This window comes from Numenius arquata, chromosome 2 (genome assembly GCF_964106895.1).
Source record: "Numenius arquata chromosome 2, bNumArq3.hap1.1, whole genome shotgun sequence".
Classification (NCBI taxonomy): Eukaryota; Metazoa; Chordata; class Aves; order Charadriiformes; family Scolopacidae; genus Numenius; species Numenius arquata.
The window spans coordinates 104,663,291-104,687,481 of NC_133577.1; the positions used below are offsets into that span (position 1 = coordinate 104,663,291).

A 24,191-nucleotide genomic window follows, 5' to 3' on the forward strand; every position below is an offset into this window, starting at 1 on the left:
GTATTACCATCTGTTTTTCCAGATTTTAAAACCTGTAACACCTCTATAGTTCCCAGCTTAAATACTTCCCTGTTGCTTCATGTTTTGTAGAATTTTTAGTTATGTAAAAAAGAGAAATTAAAAGATGACTAAAACTCATGTTGATAGCAGAGAATAGTGAATGCATATTGAAGAGGGAGTTTCAATACATTTTTGTAACATGGATATTCCTTTTGCGGTAACCATTTTCATAGTGCTGTAAAAAGTCATGGAACTATTAGTTTTACTATTAGTAAAAACTTTCCCAGTGAAGAAAGATTTGTGCAAATGTCAGCTGTGAACAGAGGGTGTGAATTTTGGGCAAAGTGATATGAGTTCATGTCCATCCCAGTTTCCTGTGAAGTAAGGTTTGATTGAAACCCTTGTCATGTAGTAACTTATCTTCACTGTAGCTCTCCTTATTCATATTTAAAATAAGCACAAACAACATGCTTACATTCAACTCAGTCTTTTAGCAAGTGATTGAGAGAAGTATGAGGCCCTTTCTGCTTTTATAAATCATCTCCATCATCTGTGCTAAAGCTGCTCCTCCTGCTGCTCTCTTTTGACGCGGCTGGGGACGTGGAGGACAAGAGTGGGTCTGTTCCAAATGGTGACACTGTGTCATCAAGTAAAATTTCCTCTAGCCGTTGCTCTTCTTTTAAAGCTGCACTGAAGGACAAATCCGTGAAGTGTGAAAGTGGATCCGAAAAGGCTGTAGATCCATCGCAAACATCAGAATTTGGTCCATGTGCCGGAGGCATTTGTTGAGAGTAGTCTACGGAGTTCTCCTCTGTGTAAGACTGTTGCTTGATGACCTGTGCAGCTAAATCGACAGCACTGAGGGAAGACATGACTGGAAGGCCATGTGCACGTGCCTGGATCTCTAGTTCCTAACATTTCAGACAAAAACAATTATATAGTGACTTCAAAAGACGAAACAGTGGCTTCAGACCTATTGCAATAAGTATACGGATCGTACATGCAAATTAATTATACCTTTAGTCCAGTTCTGAGATTTGTTTTAAAATATGAAATTGTTAATCTATGATAACTGGCCACTCGAGTCCCCTCCTGTTGGTAAGCAGCTGTCCTACGAGAACATAAAAGGTGGGACAGCCTCTCTAAAACCATTGCATACTGAGCCCAGTAAAGCTGACAGAAAAGCGTTGCAACTTCCTAGTTCATTATTCATGGCTATCCAGAGAAACAGAAGACACTTTACTTGATGATGTTTATGATATACAGATACATGCGTAAATCACCATATATAAGACGATTGATTTTATGTATGTCTGTCTATCATCTTCATACGTGTCTATATTCAAATCTTGCATTTCAAGCTATGCAGGGCCTTATTCTGCTGCTTCATGTGGCAAGCAGATATAACATAGAATCATAGAATGGTTAGAGTTGGAAGGGACCTTAAAGATCATTGAGTTCCAACCCCCTGCCATGGGCAGGGACACCTCCATTAGAGCAGGTTGCTCAAAGCCCCATCCAGCCTGGCCTTAAACGCTTCCAGGGATGGGGCACCCACAACTTCCCTGGGCAACCTGTTCCAGTGCTTCACCACCCTCACAGTAAAGAATTTCCTCCTAATATCTAATCTAAATCTCCCCTCTTCCAATTTAAAACCATTACCCCTTGTCCTGTCACTACATCTCCTGACAAAGAGTCCCTCTCCGGCTCTCCTGTAGGCTCCCTTCAGATATTGGAAGGCTGCTATGAGGTCTCCCTGGAGCCTTCTCTTCTCCAGGCTGAACAACCCCAGCTCTCTCAGCCTGTCTTCATAGGAGAGGTGCTCCAGCCCTCTGATCATTTTCGTGGCCCTCCGCTGGACCCGTTCCAACAGGTCCATGTCCTTCCTGTGTTGAGGACTCCAAAGCTGGACACAGTATTCCAGGTGGGGTCTCACGAGTGCAGAGTAGAGGGATAGAATCACCTCCTGCGACCTGCTGGCCACACTTCTCTTGATGCAGCCCAGGATCTGGTTGGTTTTCTGGGCTGCCAGTGCGCACTGCCGGCTCATGTTGAGCTTATCCGCCAACACCCCCAAGTCCTTCTCCTCAGGGCTGCTCTCCAGCCATTCTCCGCCCAACCTGTATTTGTGCCTGGCATTGCCACATCCCAGGTGCAGGACCCTGCACTTGGCCTGGTTGAACTTCATGCGATTTGCACGAGCCCATCTCTCAAGCCTCTCTAGGTCCCTCTGGACCTAGATGGCACACTATACCCAAGGAATTGTAACGTGTAAAATGGTTACAGAGGGAAAATGAAAACACTGAAGGGAACTTTATGTCCAGTATTGATTTTTGGCTGCAGAGATACACTTCTTTGCTTTCTTTTTTGTCTTTCTCTGGCTCTAATATATACATAAGGAAGCTGTTTGTACAAATACTTCATTAACTTTCCACGTATTCCTTTATGTAAGGTCTAATTATCAAAGGTATTTCCTAGAAATCTAAAAAATACCCCCTCCCCAGTGTACACAGCAATAAATAGGGAAAGCCAATTCATTTTTAATAAATGCCATTTGGGGAAAAGTGATATAGATTAATAAAATTTGATGAGGGATAAGTACTGAGAAAGCTTTGTAGTTCATGATGATGCTTTTATACAAACCTGAATTCGGAGTAGAAGTCGTCTGTTAGCATGCTCTAATTTCTTCTGCCTGTGTTCTAATTCTCTGGCTCTCTGTTGTTCTTTTTGTAGCCACTTGATGTACTCCACTGATGCTTTTAAAATAGTTCCTTTGTTCCAGCGCATATCACTGCAGAATGTAGAGATAACCTTTTCACAATTGTGCATGTCAGCAGAATTCATAAGAACTTACAAAATCTTTTACATTAATATGAAATAATGATTTACATGACTATTATTCACTCTTAGATATTATTGCTTCTGAATGGAAATTTTAATAGAATAGTTAAGAAGCCCTTATATAGTAAAATTAATCCCAGAATGAAAATAAGTGTCAAAAGAAAGTAATAAAGTGACTTTTTGTGGGAGAGCTAAATGCAATATCATGATTCTACCATTACAGTTTTTATATTTTTAGTGAAAATTGCTTTTATTATTAACTCTAAGATTAAAATCTATGTGCAGTATTTCTGCATTAATGAACTAGGAAATATACATTACTGAGGACTTAAGCCTAAATTTTTAAAGATCATTTTTGAATATACTACTCCTTTTACCTGACTTACTAATGAGGTTGCTTTTATGCTAGTTGAGAAAAAAATGGTCCGTGCTGAATGCCACTCCTCATTGATGATAGACCAGACAATCACACTTTGGTAACCATAGTGGCTACAGAATGACAAAAATCCCATTCAAAAATCTTGAAACAATATAAACCAAGTTAAAATCTACAGCTACACACAGAACCCAACTCAAAATAAATTCTCACAAAAAAAAAAAAAAAAAAAAAAAAAAAAGATTAAACACGTCCATTGCTCAGGAAATTATGGTTTAACTTCCAGATTACAAGAAGTCTTACTAACACGAACACACTTGTTCAGTTACATCTGTTCAAGAACCTTCGTGTACCCATTTATCAACTTCCCACGTATTCCTTTATTGTCTTGGAGGCCTTGGAACAAGAAAAAAAAATGTTGAAAATGTTTAATCTCTAATAACATTTGGGCATGTTATGAGATGGGCCCATGGCATTAAATATAGACAGAAGGGTTTATCCAAACTATCCACTTCAAGATGGCTTAGACTGAGCAGAAGATTGATAGAGGTTCTGGCCCTACAAAGCAACCCTGAGAAGGAAAAAGCTGTTAAAACCAGTAAGAATCTCAGGTTGGGAGTGACAAGTAACCACCTTAGTGTGGGGGTTTTTCTTAGTACTTATTCCACATGCATATATTGGCATTTTTAGAGTCAAAAAGAAATATAAATTGTATTCCAGTCAATCATCACTTTCCCTTATTCCTTGGTTGTTTTAGTTAATGAGACTTGCTTCTACTCACGTGCTCACTTATGGTGAGTAAAACTGTGATCTGGAACGGATTTATTGCAGAAATGTCTATGTACTCTCATTTAGACACTCCCTGGTCAAAAATCTAAAGCAAAGGTGGAACTGGGAGCCATGAGCAGAACCTGTCTCCCTTATGACAACTGAATCACCTCTTGGCAGTCCCTCTTCCTCTTCTGCATTCATAACTGTTTTGAACCTATGAAGTTCTGTACAGATCAACTAGTCTTTGGAGATGGCGGGAATTATATTTTTTTTTCATTTTACTCTTTTACTGTCTATTAATTCCTGTCTTTTTTCCCCCCCCTTTTATTTTATTGTATACATGTAAGGCTCCATCCTGTAAATACTGAAACACATGGGAAACTCTACACGTGGAGCAAGTCAGTTGAGAGCAGTAAGAAGTTTTGCAGATCTGGTCATCAGCAGTGACCAGGCTGGAGGATTGTGTCTTTGTGTGTGCATGTGGTACAATAATTGAAATTTGTAGCAAGCTACACATGTGTTATCTAGTTTAATTAACAGAGGTCTACATGGAAAAGTAGCAAATAAGTGAAAAACGCATTGTGTTTTATTAGTCTTGGAACCCTATCTTCTCCTAACTTTACCAGCTGAATCTCTCTACAAATCTCAAATGCCCAGACCAAAACACATAACTCTCACCTAGGACAGTTTCTCATTTAGGAGAAAAGAAACATAGCCATGAGACTGATCTTCAGCTCATTTCCATTAAGGCAACTTTGTTGATGTCAAAGTTGCTCCACTAATTCACACAAGTTGACCTCTTGTAGGCAGGACGAGAGGATCTGATCATCTAAGATTAAAATAAGTTAACAGAAAACAGAGTTTGGGAGAGGGTGATAGTCACAGAGTCTGCCAGCAACAGAGCAGTTACTAATAACAAATACCTTTGTGAAGCTGAAACTATGTTTGCAGACCATTTCTTTCCCTGTTTCTAAGAAATTAGCTTTAAACTATGCTTGCTCAAAGAAGTACTTTGAAGGACTTTGTACTTGTTTTGATGACCTGCACAATTACAAAGTGTATCCTTCTGAAAGGAGCAGCAAGTTTCCATTTTATAATCACATGAGTGTACACAAGGTTTTCCTTTACAAGAAATGTTAGAGGGGCTGTCCACAGACAACAGTCAGACGGTCAAGCACAGGCAGATGCTGAGAGTGAGAGCAGCCCACTACTTCTGCCCAAATCCTCAGTGGTTCTCTTTAACGTCTCGGCTCTGTAAACCAACTAGAACTCTGAAAGGAAAGATTTTTTTTTCTTAGTATGCCTGGCAATTCTGATTGGCTACCATGAAACAGTCCTTGCGTAGGCATTTCCAGACTGTATCACAATGTGAAGTCCTGTTAACCCACTTAAAACTGAGTTCTGAAAGGCTGAACACAAAGGAACCACAAATAGAAAGGTATTTAAAGGAGCAGGTTATGAGTTTTTCAGCAAAATATGACTGGGTATTTTGGACCTTTTTAAACTCTATTTTTGAGTTATTCTGTATAACTGTTTTGCATTTCTGAATCATCTGCAACTTGGGTATGTAAGCATTGAAAATTAAACAAAAGAGTCAAAGTTCTTTGCAACTTCTACTTATCTCATTTTCTAATGCTCATGAAGTGAACTTAAAACACCCATTCATTTAAGCAATGTAATCCACACTTTTCATCATTAAATTAAAAAAAAAAAAAAAGAAAGAAAGAAAAGAATAGGGGTTTAAGCCAGTCAAAAGAAAGTCCCTGCGGAAGCTCTGCAGGAGCCAAACAAGTTCACTATATAACTAACAAAACAAAAGTGAAATAAAAACCCCACACACCACTTCTAAGAAATATAAATCATAAAAGGTTTCCAAATAGCATCAAAAATGTCCTTTTCTGTTCCTGAGTCTGAATGTAATCTTCTTGAAGCAAGCCATCTGGGACAGGCATGCTAACCACAATGGCTTAGTTATAGTAGTATTTGCTCTTCAATGCAAAGGCTGATTTGCTTCACTGTCATTAGTTCAAGCATCAGTAAGGTTTCTCCTTTTACAGCTAAGTTCCCACTATAAGAAGAATCTTCTAAAATCAATATATGAGGTGAAAATGCTATGTGTGATAAAATGTTACAGATAAAGTATTGTAAGAGATGATACATCTCTTTCTTTCAAAGAAGAAGAGGGCAGATTGGGGGCACAGTAAGGTGTTATGAAGGAGAAAGCAAGAACTGAAAGAGAGGGTAAGGACACTGAGTTATGATTTGGCAACACAGGACCATACCAGAAAGAAATAATAATTTTGATCTGCTTGACCAACAAAACAACAAAATTAATGTATTTCCACCCTCAAATATTAAAAAAAAAATATGTTTACACCTTTTTGGATTAATTTAACCTGGCACCAAGCTATAGCAAAGTTATGTTAAAACCTAGTTTTTCAAAATCGTTCTGTGCCTTTTGATGCCTCTTTTTTCTTAAGACAAACTTGAAAGCTTTTAAATAGGGCTATTTTCAAAAAGAGCCTGATTACCAGCATTTTGAAGACAGCAGTCCTCAGAACGTGACACACTTAAGTTCACTTTGTGTTTTTGTAAACATGAGCCACTTTGGGGCTGTAACTGTTGAACTCATATCATGGGTTTGCAGACTAAAACAGCAAAAGGTGATGTCTTTAGGTTCTACACTTGAAACTTTTTCATCAGGCAACAACACCAAAATCTGTGGGTAAAATCCATCATCCACTTACTGGAGCAAAATTACATGTCCAGATCATTCATTTTAAGAAGAGCTTAAGGGATTGCTCTAGATATTAATGTTTTGAATAAGCTCATAAACTAAACCTGAATCCAGACCAAAACATGTAACTGAAACACCTCTGTAGGCACTCAAAATTCACAACTGGAATTTGAACCTCAGGTCCATTTCTAATTGCAGTATAACTTGCTTCCATTATTGCTTTATAGCTGCAAACCAACAGTGCCATCCACTGTTTTTCTGAGAAATCTTTCAATTATTTGCCCAAATGGTCTTGAATACTGAAAGATGCACCAGCAAAATTAAAATTCCTCTACCAGTCTGTGTTTGCAGCAGATCACACGTGGCCAAAACTTTATTTAGGTACTTAAAGAGCTTCTTATTTTAACTCAGCTGTAATACTTAATTCTATATTAATAACAGGAACATGCCAATTTACCTAATCTTGGGTCGATGCTGTAGAAGGAGCCGAGTTTGTGATTTTTCTAAAATGGATGCAGTATGTTAACTTTCTCTCTGGTGATATCACTCCAAGTGGCTTGTTATGCCAACCTTGTACTCATGTAAGTCTCACACAGCTTTCTATTGTTATAGAAATCCTTAATATAATCAAGAGTTTCTTAGTCCAAAGGAAAAAATAAAAAAAAAGGCTGAAATATCAATAGAAGTTTTCATTTGAAGTGTCATGCAGGTCTGTATTGACATGCAAATGATAAAGACAAAATCTGTATAATCAATTTTATGCGAGTCACAATCATGCTAGTGCATGGTCTTAAGGCTTCCCTGAGTGACATGAGAAATCTAAGGCTAAAGTTCAGCATTAAATATCACACTGAATTGTTATTGCTAATCCTGCAATAGGCTTTACTGCTGAGATGGCTTTTTTCATATTGATGACAAATATAAGCTTTAAGGGAATGCAGGTATAGTTTAAGGAATATGCATTTTGTGTTACTGTAAGTATATGCATTAGTATAAAATGTTATTATTATAACAATTATAGCAATTATTATTTTAGACTCTTGTTTTTCCTGCACTGAGTGGTGGACTTCTGAAAAATGCTCAGTCTACAGACTCTTAAGCTGATTTTATTTTTTCTTAGGCAAAGGGCAGACAGTGACAACACGCATTTTGTTTTATCCCACTAGAGGGCCCATGGCAAGGGCTGAAAGCATCACTCCTTCCTTCTCCAGAGACACCACACAATTGCTCCCAGGGACAGAGAGATGGACTTTCTGTTGTTTGGTTTATCTTCTTTTTTTCTTATTATTGGTTTTTTTTGTTGGGTTGGGTTTTTTTGGTTTGGGGTTTTTGGGATTTTTTTGTTTGGTTTTTTTTTTTTCCCTGCTGTGGCAGTCTCTCTTAAACACCCTGGAATTGCTTTCATTTTATTACCCTTTCACATAAGTTTTCCCACCAGGCACCAAAAATCTGTCAAAGATTTGTTGTTTAACAGCCTGATCTGAGCCAGTGACCTGGCATGGAAGATTTTGTATCCCATTACTCAATCCTATAGCCAGTATATTCAACTGTCTTTTTTTTTCCCTGTATTTAGACTATAAACATTATTATAGGAAAGACTGTTGAACTCACGGATCATTAGACTTGGGGATGAGTGTGCCAAGCTCCTTGATTCGGTAATTAATATTATACCTTCTTCTTCTCTCAACTGTTGAAAAGAAACAGTTACTATTTTTATGGTGAAATATTCTTGTAGAAATTCAACATAAAACATTTTAATTAGTTAAAAACAAGTCAGTCAATGTACAGAAAATCTCTTCCTCAAATAGAAATCCTAACATGATCTCTTACCTGACTCTGACTTACTCTCAGGACAAATTCCATTATTAGTACCATCTCTGTATCTTACCCTACTGTGGGTTTTCCACCCATTTACAACTAAACTCCTAGAGAATGAAATAGTCACATATCCTCTGAATGTGAGCTAACACTTCCTTTTTTTTGATGTTTATGTATCCTATCTCCACCCTGCTCCCCTACAACTGAGTTTTCAGCTTATTTGCATTTTGGTGGTAACTTCAGCAGGGACACAAGACAACTCATCCAGCATTTCATATTTTGGCAGAACTCCTGCTAATGATCACAGTTAACAGCTTCACTCTCTCTTATCGACTGTTGTCAGCATTGCAAACCACAGAGAGGACACATCTGCCACCATATCCCTTCACTGAAACTGAGAAAGACTGCTTACCAGAAATACTTCATCCCCAGCACATCTTTTTCCTTTGATGATACAGCACAAGTGTATTTACAATAACTTTTAAAACACACAGAAAATGAAGAAAAACCTCATTTAAATAATTAAAAAACATTCTGTATTTAAGTTTATGCTTCTCCTAGGACAAACTATGTATGGTGTCTTTGCTTACTTGCAGTTTACTTAAAAGTTAAAAAAGAAGATAAGCTTCTTAAGATCAGTTCCCCCTCTCCGTGCTTTCAGTCCACTTCATCAGCATTGGCCTGGTATCCAGACTGGAGTGTGTGCCCCTTCTCTGCACGAAAGGACTGTCACCTTCCTGCTTCCCATTTCACCAATTTAGAAACAATTCTCCTCTGCTTCCTCACCAGTTTTTCCCCAGCCTTTATATGCAGAAACCTCACATTTTCTAGTGGATAAGCCCAAAGGACTTTGATGGCTTTGGGGGATTTCTTGTACATAATTGTGATATAAAAAGTTTATGCAGTGAGAATGTAGTCCCGCTGTGGTACTGCTGTCGAAGACCAGCAGTGACGTCATACTGGTGTGAACTTGCACTTTTGTCCACTCCCTCCATATAATACTTTGATTCAATCCAAATCACCCGAATTCAGGACAGGATTCAGCTTTGGTGCATCACTAGCATTGCATTGAGCCATTTCTGTTATCCCTTGCTTCTTGGAAGCTCTTACCTCGGGCTTGATATGATATGACACTATATTCTGTGAGACCAGAGCTGACCCACGTAGGCCAGCCTAGAATGTGGGCAGAAGGGATATATGCTCTTCTCATCCGCGTATACAGATCATATAGCAAACAAACATCACACCCTCTTAATTCTTTGTTTAAAAAAGAAAAAGGCAAAAAACAACAACAAAAAAACCCAACCAAAAACCCCCAAAAATACATTTCGTAATGGTTTAAACACTTCCTGTCACATGAAGAAGGGGTTCCACTTCTTAGACCTAAGACCCTTTTCATGGTTTCATTGAGGATTCAACCTTTCAAAAATAACTTTTCCTCCAGTTTCTCCTTGGTATGAGGATGTACAAGAACACTTTGGCAAAATGTGTTCAAATTCAACCCAAAACACGATTGTATAGTTCTGATCAATTCCAAAACCTGATTTTTCAGCCTACCTCTAAAAAAGCTGGTACTCATAAAAGAGTAAATCATACTAACAAAGCTCTTATATGTAATACATTTATATGTCCAAGCCATCAGATAGTAGGGCCATCTCCAGAGAGACTTTGTACTCTGAAGTATACACCTGGAGTCAAATGAGAGGAGATGTTATATGTCTGTGTGCTGTCATCCTGGCATACAGCCTTCAGCTCAGTTGCCAGTGGTGAGGGATAGTTCTCAGCCATGTCTTCTGTGTTCAGGAGGGATGATCTCAGAGCCAAAATAAAGAGTCGAGGCAACAGTAAGACCTGGCATCCCTAATGTATGCTTGTTCCTGTCTCTCCTTCTCATAGTTCCAGGCAACTCCCACACACCACCTTTCCTAGTCCAGCAAAAACCCCCCATTTTTGCCCAAACAAGAGAGGCAGCAGCTGCACTGGAACTTTAGAGAAGATGTGCTAGCAACAAGCATAAATATCTACATGGTCTGTTTGTAATCCGTAAAAACATACAGGCAGAAATAAGGATGACTTCTGGAAATTCTAAGTAGCAGAAAGTTGTCCACAGTGGTTGGTACCTCACTGTACCAGTGGATACTTCCAGGTACACAATTTCATGATAGTAAAGTCTTAAATCCCTCAAAGATTATGGAATAGCCAGAGAACAAAGATGTAAATAGTGGCTATTAAATAATTACCAATTTAGGTTTAAATTCACACACTATTTCTGCTGGAAAAAAAAGTAGAAAGGAGAACTGGAAGATGTAATCACTTTATTCAACAATATCCAAAGATAATGCTCTAGACTTTTTGCATCAAATTATTCTTTAGAGGGAAAAATTGCCTAATTTTACAGGCAGTCTTCTTTCAGCAATAAAAATGATTTTTTTTTTTTTTTCTGTTTTGGACAAACCAAAAAGTTTTTTATTTTTAGAATTTTAATATTTAGACACTGAACTATGAATTTCACTATGTTCTAAGTCTAAACTAGAGAAGACTATTCCTTTGGAACTGAAATTATTAACATCTGTATATAGCTGCACTGTTTTCCGTAAAGGGAAGTGGATCCCAGCCTACAGAGGTTAGGGAGTTTGTGTATCAGAGCAGAGTCAGAGCATCATGTGTCTCACCCAGTCCTGGCCCAATCTCCTTTTGTGGCATATGGTTTCCACAACTTTAAGTGCTTAGCTAGCATTTGGAAGTTGTCTGATATCCCCTTTAAATGTTTTTTTCCTTCCCATCACCCATAGGGAGGTACAGCCTCTCATTTGGGTGCTTCAGTAAGTAAGGTGTGAGGAGGCTGGACCTTCGCTGTTGTTGTTTTTTTTTATCATCTGCCTCCTTTCTTGCCTGTTTTGCACTGTAAATCTTAAAGACAACATCAAATAAAATGGAATAGTGTAGGATACATGTACAACTAGAATAAAAATATAGGACCAGGAGATGATCTAGAAAGAAATTCATTAAAATAGGCAAAGTATTTTGAAAGAAAAAATTAATTTCAGGGAAGAAAGCTGTATGGTTGGCTGTATTTACAGACTGAGTTCAATTTGATTACCCTGGTAAGATGCTGATATAGAAAAAGAATGGAGACATGGTAGCTAATGTACATTATTTTTGCATTCTCCTTACATTCCATTTAATGAGATGGAAGATGAACATATACTTACTGAGATTGTGGTTATCCTTTTTTTGTCTCTCCTTTGCCATTGCTCGTGTATCTGCTTCTGACAGAAAGTAACATTTTTTAAAACAGTCCTTAAGTTGCAATTCCAGTATTTCACCTTTTCAAAATGGTCTCAAAGAGCAGGCTTCTAGTCTTTTTACTTCATTACTCTTTTTATTATTAAACAAGATCATAAGCAAATCTATATTCTACAACAAATCTATCTATATTGAGCAAGTCTGGCAGGTTGCATAAGATTTTTTTATTGCACATTTTTTATTTAAGAGCAGAAATGCTATGGAGGGGTATTTTTCTCTTACTTGCTGTATTTTACATCAGGATAAAACTTACAATACACTAATGTGAATATGGATTTGTATATCCCATAATGCAAGAGTTAATCAGATTTGTAAGATATTGAACAAACTCACTGTTTCCTCTGAGTGACACTAATAAACTGTACATGGTTGTTAGCATTCTTTGGATTAATTGAGTGTAACTTTTAAAGTTGTTAATCCACTAATATAGATTTACCTTGAATAGCCTTATTGTAAGCTTTTAAAAGAACCATTTATTCTACCCTGGAACAAATTTAATGGATGATAATTTATTTATACCGTTGATCAGGAGCCAATATGTGGAAAAATCCACTATGTTTCCTAAAATAATTAGCTTTATTAGAAGCATAATGTTCATAAAAACCAGGGGGCAAACATGGTTTCTGAATTGCTGAAGAGGAGAACAGAAAGAAAATATTTCTCCTTGGTCGTTGTTCTTTACCTTAAATGAAACAACAAACTTCAAAATTCTCAGGAAATGAACTATGGAGATTTATTTCATGGGTAAGATTTATTCAACTTTTAAAAGAAACATAAACACTTTTGAAATTATAAAATACTAAAATCTCAGATTTCTTTTACCTGTGAGTTCCCTTTTTACTGGTAGATTAGCTGGGCAAGAAGCATTTGTGAGACCCATATTAGCTGGTGCCATTCCCTGGTCACTGTTATATATATCCAAAATGCTGCTAGATAGCTTGAGGGGCAGGGGGAGGAAAGAATAAGAAAAAAATAATATTAAAATAAATTAAAGACTTAAAAAAAAAATTAAAAAAAAAACATAAATACAAAGAGCTAACTTCTTTGAATATGACCTGATATTCTTTAGAAGGAGCTGTGCATATGTGTCAATAGGGAAAGTTTGCCATTATGTACTATTAAGTAAAAATGAAACTGAAGGGTCAGAGTCTGCCACTGTTCCACAAGCATCTTTCTAAGTGCTGTTTGTGTCGGTTTCAGGCGCAGAGTGATGGCAGGGTATAGCCCCCAGTGTCTGTTTTTTAGTTACTTCTATACTGTATTTTCCAATAACAGGATTACCACAACTGCACTTCAAACATGAATTAGGTTGAAAGTAAAAATAACCTTGCTGGGTTTGACCTACTCCCCAGTGACTTTTTATCCGCATCGCTAAACTCGAATTCATACTTCATACTGCACCTAGTTTAACAGTATAAAGATTCAGTAACCCAGTTAGGTGCAATAGTTAAAATTAGAGTGGACAAACCATCAAAGAATATGTTTTAAGGAAAGAAACTGTGCTGTTGTCAGTATAGATCAGATAACCTAATGGTTTTAACATGCATAATATGTATGATCATGTGTATCATTATCCTTATTATCTTCCAAAATGTAACATAACATTATTTAAATAAAACCATACAATGCACTTAAAGAGAAGTAAGGCTAAAGTATGTTTCTATGGATTCCAGATGATTACAAATTCCAAATATTACTTTTACTTGAGTAATTTTACATATCTGAAATAACTGTAAAATACGTAGAAGTTTAGTAAAGAACAGTTCAGGCTTTGTTCAGTTTCTATGACCATATAACCAATCTTTCAGCATTGATCATTATCTTTTATATTTCTGTATGTTCATGTGAAAACAGATTTACAAAAACAGTCCAAGTCCACGTACACAAAAAAGATTTACCTTCTTATTGCTTTCTAAGGAAGTAAGAGCAATTTTTTTTTTCACTTTATCATGCTTATAAATTTTATGCAGAAACTTTTTTTTCTTTCAGGGTCAAGATACAAGGACTCAAACACTTAAGTTTGGGTCCAGACGGCCAAGAAACAAAAAAGGAGGAAAAAGCAGGTGAAAAGCGTGAGGAAAACTGTGATTAAAACCACTGACTTGAGATAGAAAATAATGAAAGGAAATTAGGAGCTATTTAAGAAAATTGTTTCTCATAGACAAGAAAACATTTTTAAAGATCTGATGTGCAGCCATGGATCCTGAAACACCCTGGAATTTTTCAGGCAGGTCACCAAGACACCAACCATAGGTCTGCTGTGAACCAACTATTTTTAGCCTCTGATCATTTTTCTTCTTGTAGAGACTGTGAGGTTCACCGCAAGTTATTTTGATTCGAGACACTTTCCCAATGACTTGCTTAGTGTGAAAATTTTCCCTGACAGTGCTTGCTATATTTTCGTATTAAATCTGAAATTGTAAATAGTTTTATTTTTAAATAATAATTTTACAAAATTAGCTAATAACTTCATTAAATTATCTGAGAACCTAGCTTGTGTTAAATTCTCCTAGTTTTATAACCCACAATGAAATTAAGCAATCAGAAATCTTTTTGAATAAATGTAAATAACATGCTCATATTTCTAGAGGCTTATTAGTTAGGAGAACTGAAAATTTTTAAATACCGTTAGAAATCACAACACCAAGTCAGTTTTGAAAATCTTCTTACATATTTGATCTCTCAACAAAAATACTTTTTTAAAGAATGTTTGGAATTCAGTTGAGTATTACTCAAGAACAAGCTATGTTTAATATGCAGGATTTGAACGCTAAGCGCATTCCCACATTAAGAACCTTTGTTTCATTCCAGAGTGGTAAACTGACAAGTGTTACAGAATTCACTGCAGCTTTACCTTTGCATTTTCTTTGTTCCAGGGATAGTATAACTATATTATAAAAGTGGACTCATATTAACGCTACACATATTTTATGACTTCCTACATTCATGTAAATGAAATTGAAATGATATGAAAACAGAATTTTCATGTTTAGTGCTGATATAAAAAATGAGAGTCAATGTGACTCCTACACTTACTCCAGTGGACTTTGGATAAAGCTGTTACATGGTTTAGGCTACTGTTTTTGTGAAATGTCAGGAAATAGTAACCACTGAAAATAATATCATCTAATAAATGAGAATTGCATATTTATCATATTTTACATATTTCACACAACTGTGTACATAAGTTCAAAAATTTGCATGAAACTGGTGGTAATTTATAAGATCATCAGTACCTTTAATGAAAAAATCAGAATTGTAAACCATAGTTTGACACAAACACGTGAGATACATCATTGATTACTTCTAATTTTCAAGCAGTAATTCATCTTTATCCTTGAAATATAGTTAAATTTCTATAGTCTATTCACAAAGGTGAATTCAAACAACAACACCCAGATCCAAGAGAAAAGGTCATGAATGGTAATGGCAATTACTTAGCTGATAATGAAAAAACACACATGAAAGTTCAGAAGTGCATGAAGGTTCAAAAGAGGATGAGTAAACTCAATTTAAAGCCAAAGGTAGCCATTTCAGCTGAATTTGATTACACAGTTGATGAAGGTCCTTCCATCTAATTCAGCTGCTGATGACTAGAGTGATAAGAGCTCATACACCTCCTTCCATCAGCAGAACTGCTGGGGCAGTGTCATCCCACACAGCCAGGGCTGCAAGCGAGTATCAGCGCATGGTCTATGTCTGGCTGCAATAATGCTTCCATTGAGCAGTGAAAGGCATGATATATTTTCCCAAATGTCCCATGTCATCTTTGTTTTACACAGATGGTCTCCAGCATTTTTCCACTCATCATTTTGCAATTTTTATCAGTCATTAAGAAAGCAGAGTCATAACTCCCATGTGGAGATGATGAAAATGAAACCCAAACCCAAGTTATTCATCTATTGATGGCTACAATCCTACAACCTCACTAATTAGAATGATTCACATATGTGTTAATCACTAAGCGTGTCAAAATCAGTGTTCTGCCATGCCATTAAGGAGAAACTTTGATCTAATGTTAACTGTCCTAAATTATTCTCCGGAACTTGGACATCAGAGAATAACTCTATTCAACAGCACTGTCACAGAGAGCCTACAAAATTCTCACTCATTTACCTATCTGAAAGCTCTAATTTCTGGGCTGCAAAATCTGTCTTTCTGATTGAAACATTCACAGGTGTGAAAAATACTACCTTTTTTAACAATCCATAGGTAGGTTACTTTTTTGCAATAGAGAATGGTTTGACTTTCCTTAAGTCTGTCATCATCTCACTCGGTGCACTGAAGGACTGGATAACAGAATAAACAGCTTACCCACCTGGTTGTAAAAAGGACACACAGGAAAAAAAGGTTCTTTTTTTCATACCTACATCCCATCCATACTTTGATTTGATGTCTCCCTTCAGCATTTGTCTGGGTGATTCTGCTCAGTACAAAAGCAGCTGTGCCATTTGCACTATCAACTACCTCTTTCTTCCTGTGCATTTAGTAGAAATCTCCAGTATATTGTAATGGCCACTGTGATGGATAAGTGACTTCTTTGTGGATAGAACCACTGATGGTCTCCCTTTGACACACTGTCTTCATTCTCAGTTAACCAGCACAGCATTTTCACACTTAGAGTAGGGCAAAGTGGGTATAAAGCACCAGTAAATTAGACCACCTTTGACAGTCACTTTGTTCCTACAGAAATGGTGACACATGGAAAAATCTGCTATGAATTAGTGTGGAAGGAATAACTCCCAATGTCAGGATTTAGGAGAAGGAGAAGAAATAGGGGGTGATTAATCGGACCTGTCTTGGACAATTGGAGAGAACAGAATCACCTCTGTTTCTTCTTATTGACTCTAAAGAAAGCCTGGGGTGACAGTAGCAGGGTTTCCACATGTACCTTCTCATGAAACTTCACTGTGCTCCTAATGTGAAAGTTTCCAAATGAACTCTTATTTTAAAAATCAAATAAGAACAACAAAACAAACTACACTGGATCTTTCTTGGCAAATATTCACATTTCTGATTATGGGGGAGTTTTAAAAACAAAAAGTCAAAAACGTATCAAACGTATTCTCAACCTGAATTTCCCCTGCATTGATGTCAAGCATGGAAAAGCCCAAGGAATTTCCTTGCCAATGTTACTGAACACTGAGAACAATCTCAAAATATAAATTGGCCAATTTTGACACAACATGAGGAAAGATCAGGGGTTTTTTGTCTGTCAAAGCAGGAAGCTCTTTTAGAAATTTAGACATCTGGGAACTAACTGATTTTTAAATTACAAAATTAAAATATATAGCAAAATATATTATAGAAATTGTGTGTCAAAATACATCTAGTTGTTTGGATATGCACTAAAACTCCGTACACCATAATGTAATTTACTTCTTACAATGTCATGTAAGCGGGGAAAGTTTTTTCAGTACTGAGGCTTCAAATAGCTTCCAGTTCTACATTACAAGATAAATATATACATTGACATACTCTTACAAAAATCCAACGCAATCTTACTAAACGTACAAATCATTTGCAATGGCATAATTATATGATATGTGCACAATGATGATCTTACAATTATATAGCACTGTCAAATCTGATGAATCCCAAAGCACTTTTAAACTCCAGCTGATTACACTGCATCAAAAGCATCTTCTTGCTTTTGGTTTAGAGATGTGGAAATGCAGACATTCGCGTATGAAAATTCATAAGTCCCAGGAAATAATCTATTTATCCTGCAGGTGTCATGAGCTATATTCGTTCACACCTGTGTTGTTCTGAGAAGTCCTGGTAAGTCACATAATTTCCAACCTTTCTATTCATGATACACATATTTATTTGTGTGTCTAGGAATTTAGATGCAAGTGGCTCTTAAGGGCTGAGCATACACACAGTAAAAATAGCGGTATATAATTAGCCATTTTTCTGCATCTAAAATGCAGCCAGCTTTGGACAAAAGATTAACAACCTTTAACACAGCAAATGGTTAAGTGGGAATAACCAGTGACAATGTGGTACAGGAAGAGAATAATACCATATCTAATTAAAACTGCAAGGAGAATTAAAGAAAGCAGACTGTAATTAACGAAGTTAGCATTTGGCAAGGACATTGGGGTTAACGTTCTTCCTTTTGTGTAAAGTGTCATGGGATCTTCAATGCCTGTGTGCAAAGACTGGAACATGAGAATTTCCATTCACGGGGCTCAGTCCTGAAAGATGCTCAACTTTGAAGCTTAGACCAATTATAAAAGCAAACTTCAGCTGAAGTACCTGAGCGAGTGCCTGGCTTGAGCTCAGCAGCACCTCGCAGGAGCCTGTGACCTCGTGCTTGCTGGCAGTGTCCAAGACAAGTACTGTAAAGGCCTCATCCAGAGGAGCTTGTTATATTCAATACTTGGGTCTGAACTGCTTTGTGGGTAGGACTGTGTGGCAAATATTAAGGGTTTGTTACCCACATAGATGTCTAGCAATGGACAGCTGTGATCACAATATGCAGTCTCTAATACTAAGCCATGTGGGTTTTTTTAAACGAAAACATTACTAAGCCAGGAAATGCAGTATTCCAAATACCACATGGCATGGCAGCTATTGGTAAATATAATGAAATTTCAACGAAGACTTGAACCAAATAGCTTTTCCATATCTTCCAGGAACAAAAGAGAAGGATTCTTAATATGATAATAAAATACATGGGTAAGGGTTGTCTGTGCCTGTTCACCTGTAGTCCCTAGACAGCTCTATGTCACGATAGAGTTCACTTACATGATCACATGCTATTGAAGTATTTTTCCATTTTGGTTAATCTTTGCATGTTGTATTTGTATTACACTAACATTTAAGCCTGTAAGGATCATGGCTCTATCACGGTCAATGTTGCACGGCTAGAAAATAATGGCTCAACCCTGTTCCAAAGTCAACTAGATTTTTCTTATTTTAAAAATTCTGCTGAATGTGGTAATACCCAGTCTAGACACAGAGACCCTGGATTAGAAAGCTTTTCCCGGATATTAGGCTCATTTAACGTGTCATCACATAATCCATTTCATAGACCAATAATGCTCTGTCTTAAAATCAATTAGGTTTCACATCTCCAGCATTTTTATTTGGAGTGTTTTCCAAAATTTGAATGATCGCAAATTATTGTTAAAAAGCTTTCTTTTTATTCCCATTCCGAGACAAATTTTATTTTGGTTTAGTGCTCTTTTAGCATATAAAGTTCATTCTTTAACCTCCCCATGTGATTATTGTCAGTGACTATAGCTTTCTTAAGCCTTTGGTTTGCCAAGTTGAACAGGCCATGCTTCTTTAGCCAGACTTCCTATGCTATGATTTGTCCTAATAGGCCTCTCTCTACTTTTCCTGCTTTTAATTAGTGCTTCTGATGGGTGGACACCTTTATTTGCCTACGGCATTCTGAAAGTTTTGTAACCAGTGAATTCCACAGTGGATATTTCCTTGTGTCTTGGAAATCTCTCTCGTGATGGATCCTAAGATCATATTTATCTCCTTTTTGCAGTCCCATCATTTTGATGGCTTATAGTCATCCTTTGAGCAACTAATGTAACCAGATCTTTCTCTGTCATCTCCAGTTAATGAGCTCTCAGCTTACTGCAGACATTCCCGTTATTAGTATTTAAATGAATGACCTTGCACTCAGTACTATTACATTCTTTCCATTTATACTATTCTGTCATCACAGTCATATAATTCTTCCTCTATGATATCCTCATCTTCCTTTGTATTGGCAATACTTTCTACTTTTGCTACCTCAGTAAATTTCATCAGCATAAGCGTATTTTTTGTACCAAGGTCACTAATGAAAATATTAAATAAACTGAGGCTGAGGATTGATTCTTGGAGCACCTCTTTATCATCTCTTTAGCTTGCCCCTTAACCTGAAAAGAATCCTGTTTAGTTTCTTTCTATACAATCCGTATTGCATTTTGCTAATATGCATTCATAAAAGAAGGCTACAATCAACAAACCTTGGATATGCAGGACTAGCTAGAAAGACTAATTACAGTAGCAAACAGATCTCCAGACATCCAAAAGGATGTCACTAATCATGGAAGTGACAGAGGGTATGTACAGAGCGGACACTTCACATGTTCTAGTTACTAAAATGGCTAAATCCTAGGATAGCAAAAGCTTTTCACCAAAGACATCCTTTCCCTTGAGGGACGTGGGAGCAGGCAGCAGGATGGACTGTCCTGTTCATGAAGGTTCATTTCCAGCTACCATTTCTCCCAGGGTCTTAGTTCCCCAGTCAGATTCACAAGCCCAAGTGTAAGTAAGATCAGAAAATGTCCCCAGAAAATACAGAGGTAAGGACCAGACCGCCTCTGCCAGAGGTCTTCATTCCACCCAGGTCAGAAAAGCCCATGAGAAAGAGAGCGAGTGGGAAGCAAGCTGCAGGAATAGTCCTGCTAGCAGAAACTTCCTTTGCTATTCTCTTTTCCAAGGTTAATAACCACAGACATGCAACTCACCAAGCGTGTTTACATGCCTATATTTCCTGCAGTAATAGAAGTATGGCATACATCCAGAGTAGCTGATGGGCAGTACAGACCATTCTGAGGATCATTGGCCCTATTACGCATGGTCAGATTGCCTGTACTGCACCTACAGACTTGGCAAACTCAAATAACAGGGAAGCATAGCACATGCTGCTTTACTTGTCACGAGAAGAAACTATATAGAACCTGAAAAGTTGGATACTATGTCTGCAAGAGAAAATTTCTTTTGGTGCTTGGCAAAAATTAGTACATTCACAGACTGCACCTTGACTGAAGTGCTCACATGTGAAATATTAGTACAATACTTTGTTCTTTCCCACCCCTAAATATAACCCACTTAAATCATGTTCTCATGAACCTAAATGATAGCATCACTTCAAAGAACAGTTTTGTAAAATGAGGCTATTTCTCCTTCTTAAGCACAAAAAATGTTAGCTCCCATCCATTTCAATGTGGTTCTTGCTTATTCATTTTAATTAAAAAACCAAAGCAGAGATTTTAAAAAGTTTTTATAGTATATCATATGCATCCCAAATGTAGAAATCTAGATTTGGTACTGTGTCCTCCACAGTTCATTTTACATATCAAGTAAAATTCAGTTTGTTCAGTATTTGTATTACTGGGATACAAAAAAAAAACCAAACCCCCAACCACATACTTAATTCCTTGTCATTCCTTTACCATTTATTCAGGACAGGTAGACAAAATTATTTTTCAGCCTTTGAAATTCACAGATGAACTTCAAAATGCGCATTGAATTTGGCCAAATAGTGAGTTGATCAATAAGTGTAAACAACCCAAATGCATTTTCTAAATTGTAATAGATGGTATACCAGGTATTTCCAATTTTTTGACAGGGGGAAAAATGGGGTAATTCTCATATCTTCAATGCAAGATTGCATTGAAGATTCAAGATACATTCTTGTATCTTCAATGTTTTAGTGAATTTGGACTTTTCATCTAATTCGCAAGTATTGCAGATAGGATGAATAATCTTGTGGGTCCACACAAGTCCTGTACTCAGAAGACTGGGGTTCAACATCTGACTTTCTTTTGCAATTGCCGTGTTACTTGAAGGTGAGCAACAGAACCCGGGATATCATTTTTCTCTGTAAGGATGTGTTTACACTGTCAACTATCAAGAAAGTTGTAGTATACTGTATTCAGAGTCTAGAACAAGAAGATCCCATTCAAAGCTAAATATTTCAGGTCCTTCTGTAATTGCAATGCAAAATACTGATATTTGAAAATAGATGATCTTTAATAATAATAATACCCAAATGTTCCACTTTGTCTTTTTATTATCTGGAGAACAGACGAAAAGCAAATGCTTCCCTTTTCAGACTTGTTTTCCTTAGAACAAATTGTATCTCCTTCTATATTTATCTTTAACATGGTTCATAATTACACACTCCTCAACCAGGGACTTAATGTTCAGATATATTATAATACATATTATATATTATGCATGAAAACTGGTTCATTTTTTATCTTCAAATAATGATCATCAAGCTGGTTCATTATTCATCAGAGAAAAATGAACTCTGTTCATATTCCCAGTTACAGTACATTCCTGCCCTGATCATATACATAGAAGTCCATTGTCTAGATAAATGTCTGATCAAATATGACCAAGCAAACGAATTTTCTGGAGAATCTGGCCTTTTGCTGGAGAGTTCTTTTCTTTCAGTTATCATCTCTTAACTATATGTTTTTATCTTTTGTTGGTTTTTCCGGTTACAAAGCTAACATAACAGAGACGGACCAAAAATGAGGTGATGTTGTGATACTGTCATGATCCAACTGGCAGCTGGAAATCAAATGTCACAGGAGTACTGACCCACTAATCTCCAGGGTCTGAAACCCAAAGATGACAATAAAATGACAGCACTATTAGCTGTTTCCTCTAAGATTATTTCACTAGTAACACCAGCCAATGTGATAATTCCTGCTTCCAGCCAACAGCTTCTAGTTCTCTGGCTACCACCCTTAAATGTATATGCCAAATAATTAAAATTCTTCCTCTAAAACCAATGAACAAACATCAGCACAAAAACAAGAAAAGTGAAAAATTGAGGCTGAGGGTGAAAGGAAAACTAGAAATTTTTTTTGCAGGATTAGAATATGGGACATTTTGTCTTAAATATAGATGCTAACATCTCTATTACCAGTATTTATATTATATACTTTATATTATATCCACCTACATTTCACATATCACCTAAGTATCTGAATACATTAAAGCAAAGTATTTAATCATTTCTGTTATCTAGTGTATTCAGATGGATTAACATGTCCCACACAGAGTTCCATTTTGGTTGCAATTCCTTTCTGTAGTGGTTGATTTCAAATATATTCATAACTGTTTACTTGTAAAAAAGCATAGTAAATTACTGTACACATACAGTAAAGGTCATAGAAGGCCTTGGCTGATGGAGAAGGAGGTGCTAAGAAAAGCAATTGTATTTTTCAGGAGTTTATTTCTCAAAATGACCTTCAAGAAATCTTTGTGTTTTCCAGAAGTTAGCTTTGTCTGGCAGTAAGAAGCTTGACTGTGCCTGGAAAACAGTCAGTGGCCACTGTTGTTGCCTCTGAGCTCAGAAGTCTTTTATTCTACCTATGTCAATGCCATTCATAAAGTTTAGCTCCAGAAGTGATAGTAACCTATATGTTACAGACCCAAGGAGCTTAATGTAGACTTGTTTCTTTTCTACTACTACACATTTCAGGTCTTGCATTGCTGTATACCAACAACATGAGGCATGCGGCAGAGGCTGTGCATCAGTTCTTTGGGGTAAGACAGAATCTGCCTGGTGGCCCCAAACTGCAGGAATTTACTGGCAGATCCTGCTGCACAGGAGCTTAGAATTAGCAAGGAGTGCTCAGACATTGAAAAAATTTATCACCCATCAACAAAAGCAAACTGCAATATGACAGCACATATTAAAAATCCTTTCCTTTGTCCACCAGTTCAGGATCTACTCCAAAATGCTGATTTTCATATACTTAGACACCGAGAAAATTGAGATTACCTATAACGAAGAAGAGAGAAACCTCTGGTTTTAAAGTCTTCCTATGTATCTTTTGTTCTATTGTCCTCAAAGGCTGGAAATAAAACTGAATACAGATATTTACAGTGTGAATGCATATTTGAGTGAGTTCTTTAGAATCCCCTTGTATTCAAGGAGGGAAACATAGGTTTCTCTGGTGCTATTCATTTCATACTAAATGTTACATTTAAAATCGGTGAGACAAATTGCAGGGTGGAGTTGCCTCTATAGTTACGGAGACAAGAGTGAGGCATTCAGCTGCAGATGAGTGAACTAAATGTGAGTGGATTAGGTGAGATGAATTCAACCTCATTTGTTGGCCTACCAGTTGATAATGAGATAAGGTTAATCAAATGTTGATAAATCGTTGATTTCTGTAATAATAACAGAGCCTGGTTTTGTATTTCTGCAATAAAACATCACTACGACATTTCCTCAGGACCAGCTAGTTCTTTCACGAGGGACCATATAAACCAATACTGAAATTAGCGTAATGCTAAAGAGCATTAAAATTTGTTTATGGGTTGTTTCCAATGTGCAGAGCCCACGAAGACTTTCAGAGATATGCAGTGTATCTAAAAGAGCAGGATATGCTATCAAAGCACATTCTTACTAAAAATAAATAAGCATATTAGGAGAATTAGAAACATGTTTTATCTATTCTTTTCTCCTACCTCTGTTCAACGTGTTAAGCTCTGAGATGAAGACCATGTTCGTAAGAGGTACTTACATGCAAACAACTATATATTGTAGAATAATACTTCCATTTATGTCTATTTACGTGT

General features: G+C 36.8%; 1 protein-coding gene across 1 annotated transcript in view; it reads right to left on the reverse strand.

Moving 5' to 3' along the window:
• Positions 1 to 530: 530 nt before the first annotated feature.
• TFEC (transcription factor EC) overlaps positions 531 to 24,191 on the reverse strand; it is a 93,024-nt gene continuing 69,363 nt past the window's right edge. Inside the window, exons 4-8 of the mRNA XM_074164240.1 lie at positions 12,672 to 12,786; positions 11,756 to 11,812; positions 8,337 to 8,412; positions 2,644 to 2,791; positions 531 to 911 (exon numbers count right to left, since the gene is read on the reverse strand). Of these exons, the coding sequence (XP_074020341.1) occupies positions 531 to 911; positions 2,644 to 2,791; positions 8,337 to 8,412; positions 11,756 to 11,812; positions 12,672 to 12,786 (777 nt within the window). The remainder of the gene's footprint in view (positions 912 to 2,643; positions 2,792 to 8,336; positions 8,413 to 11,755; positions 11,813 to 12,671; positions 12,787 to 24,191) is intronic.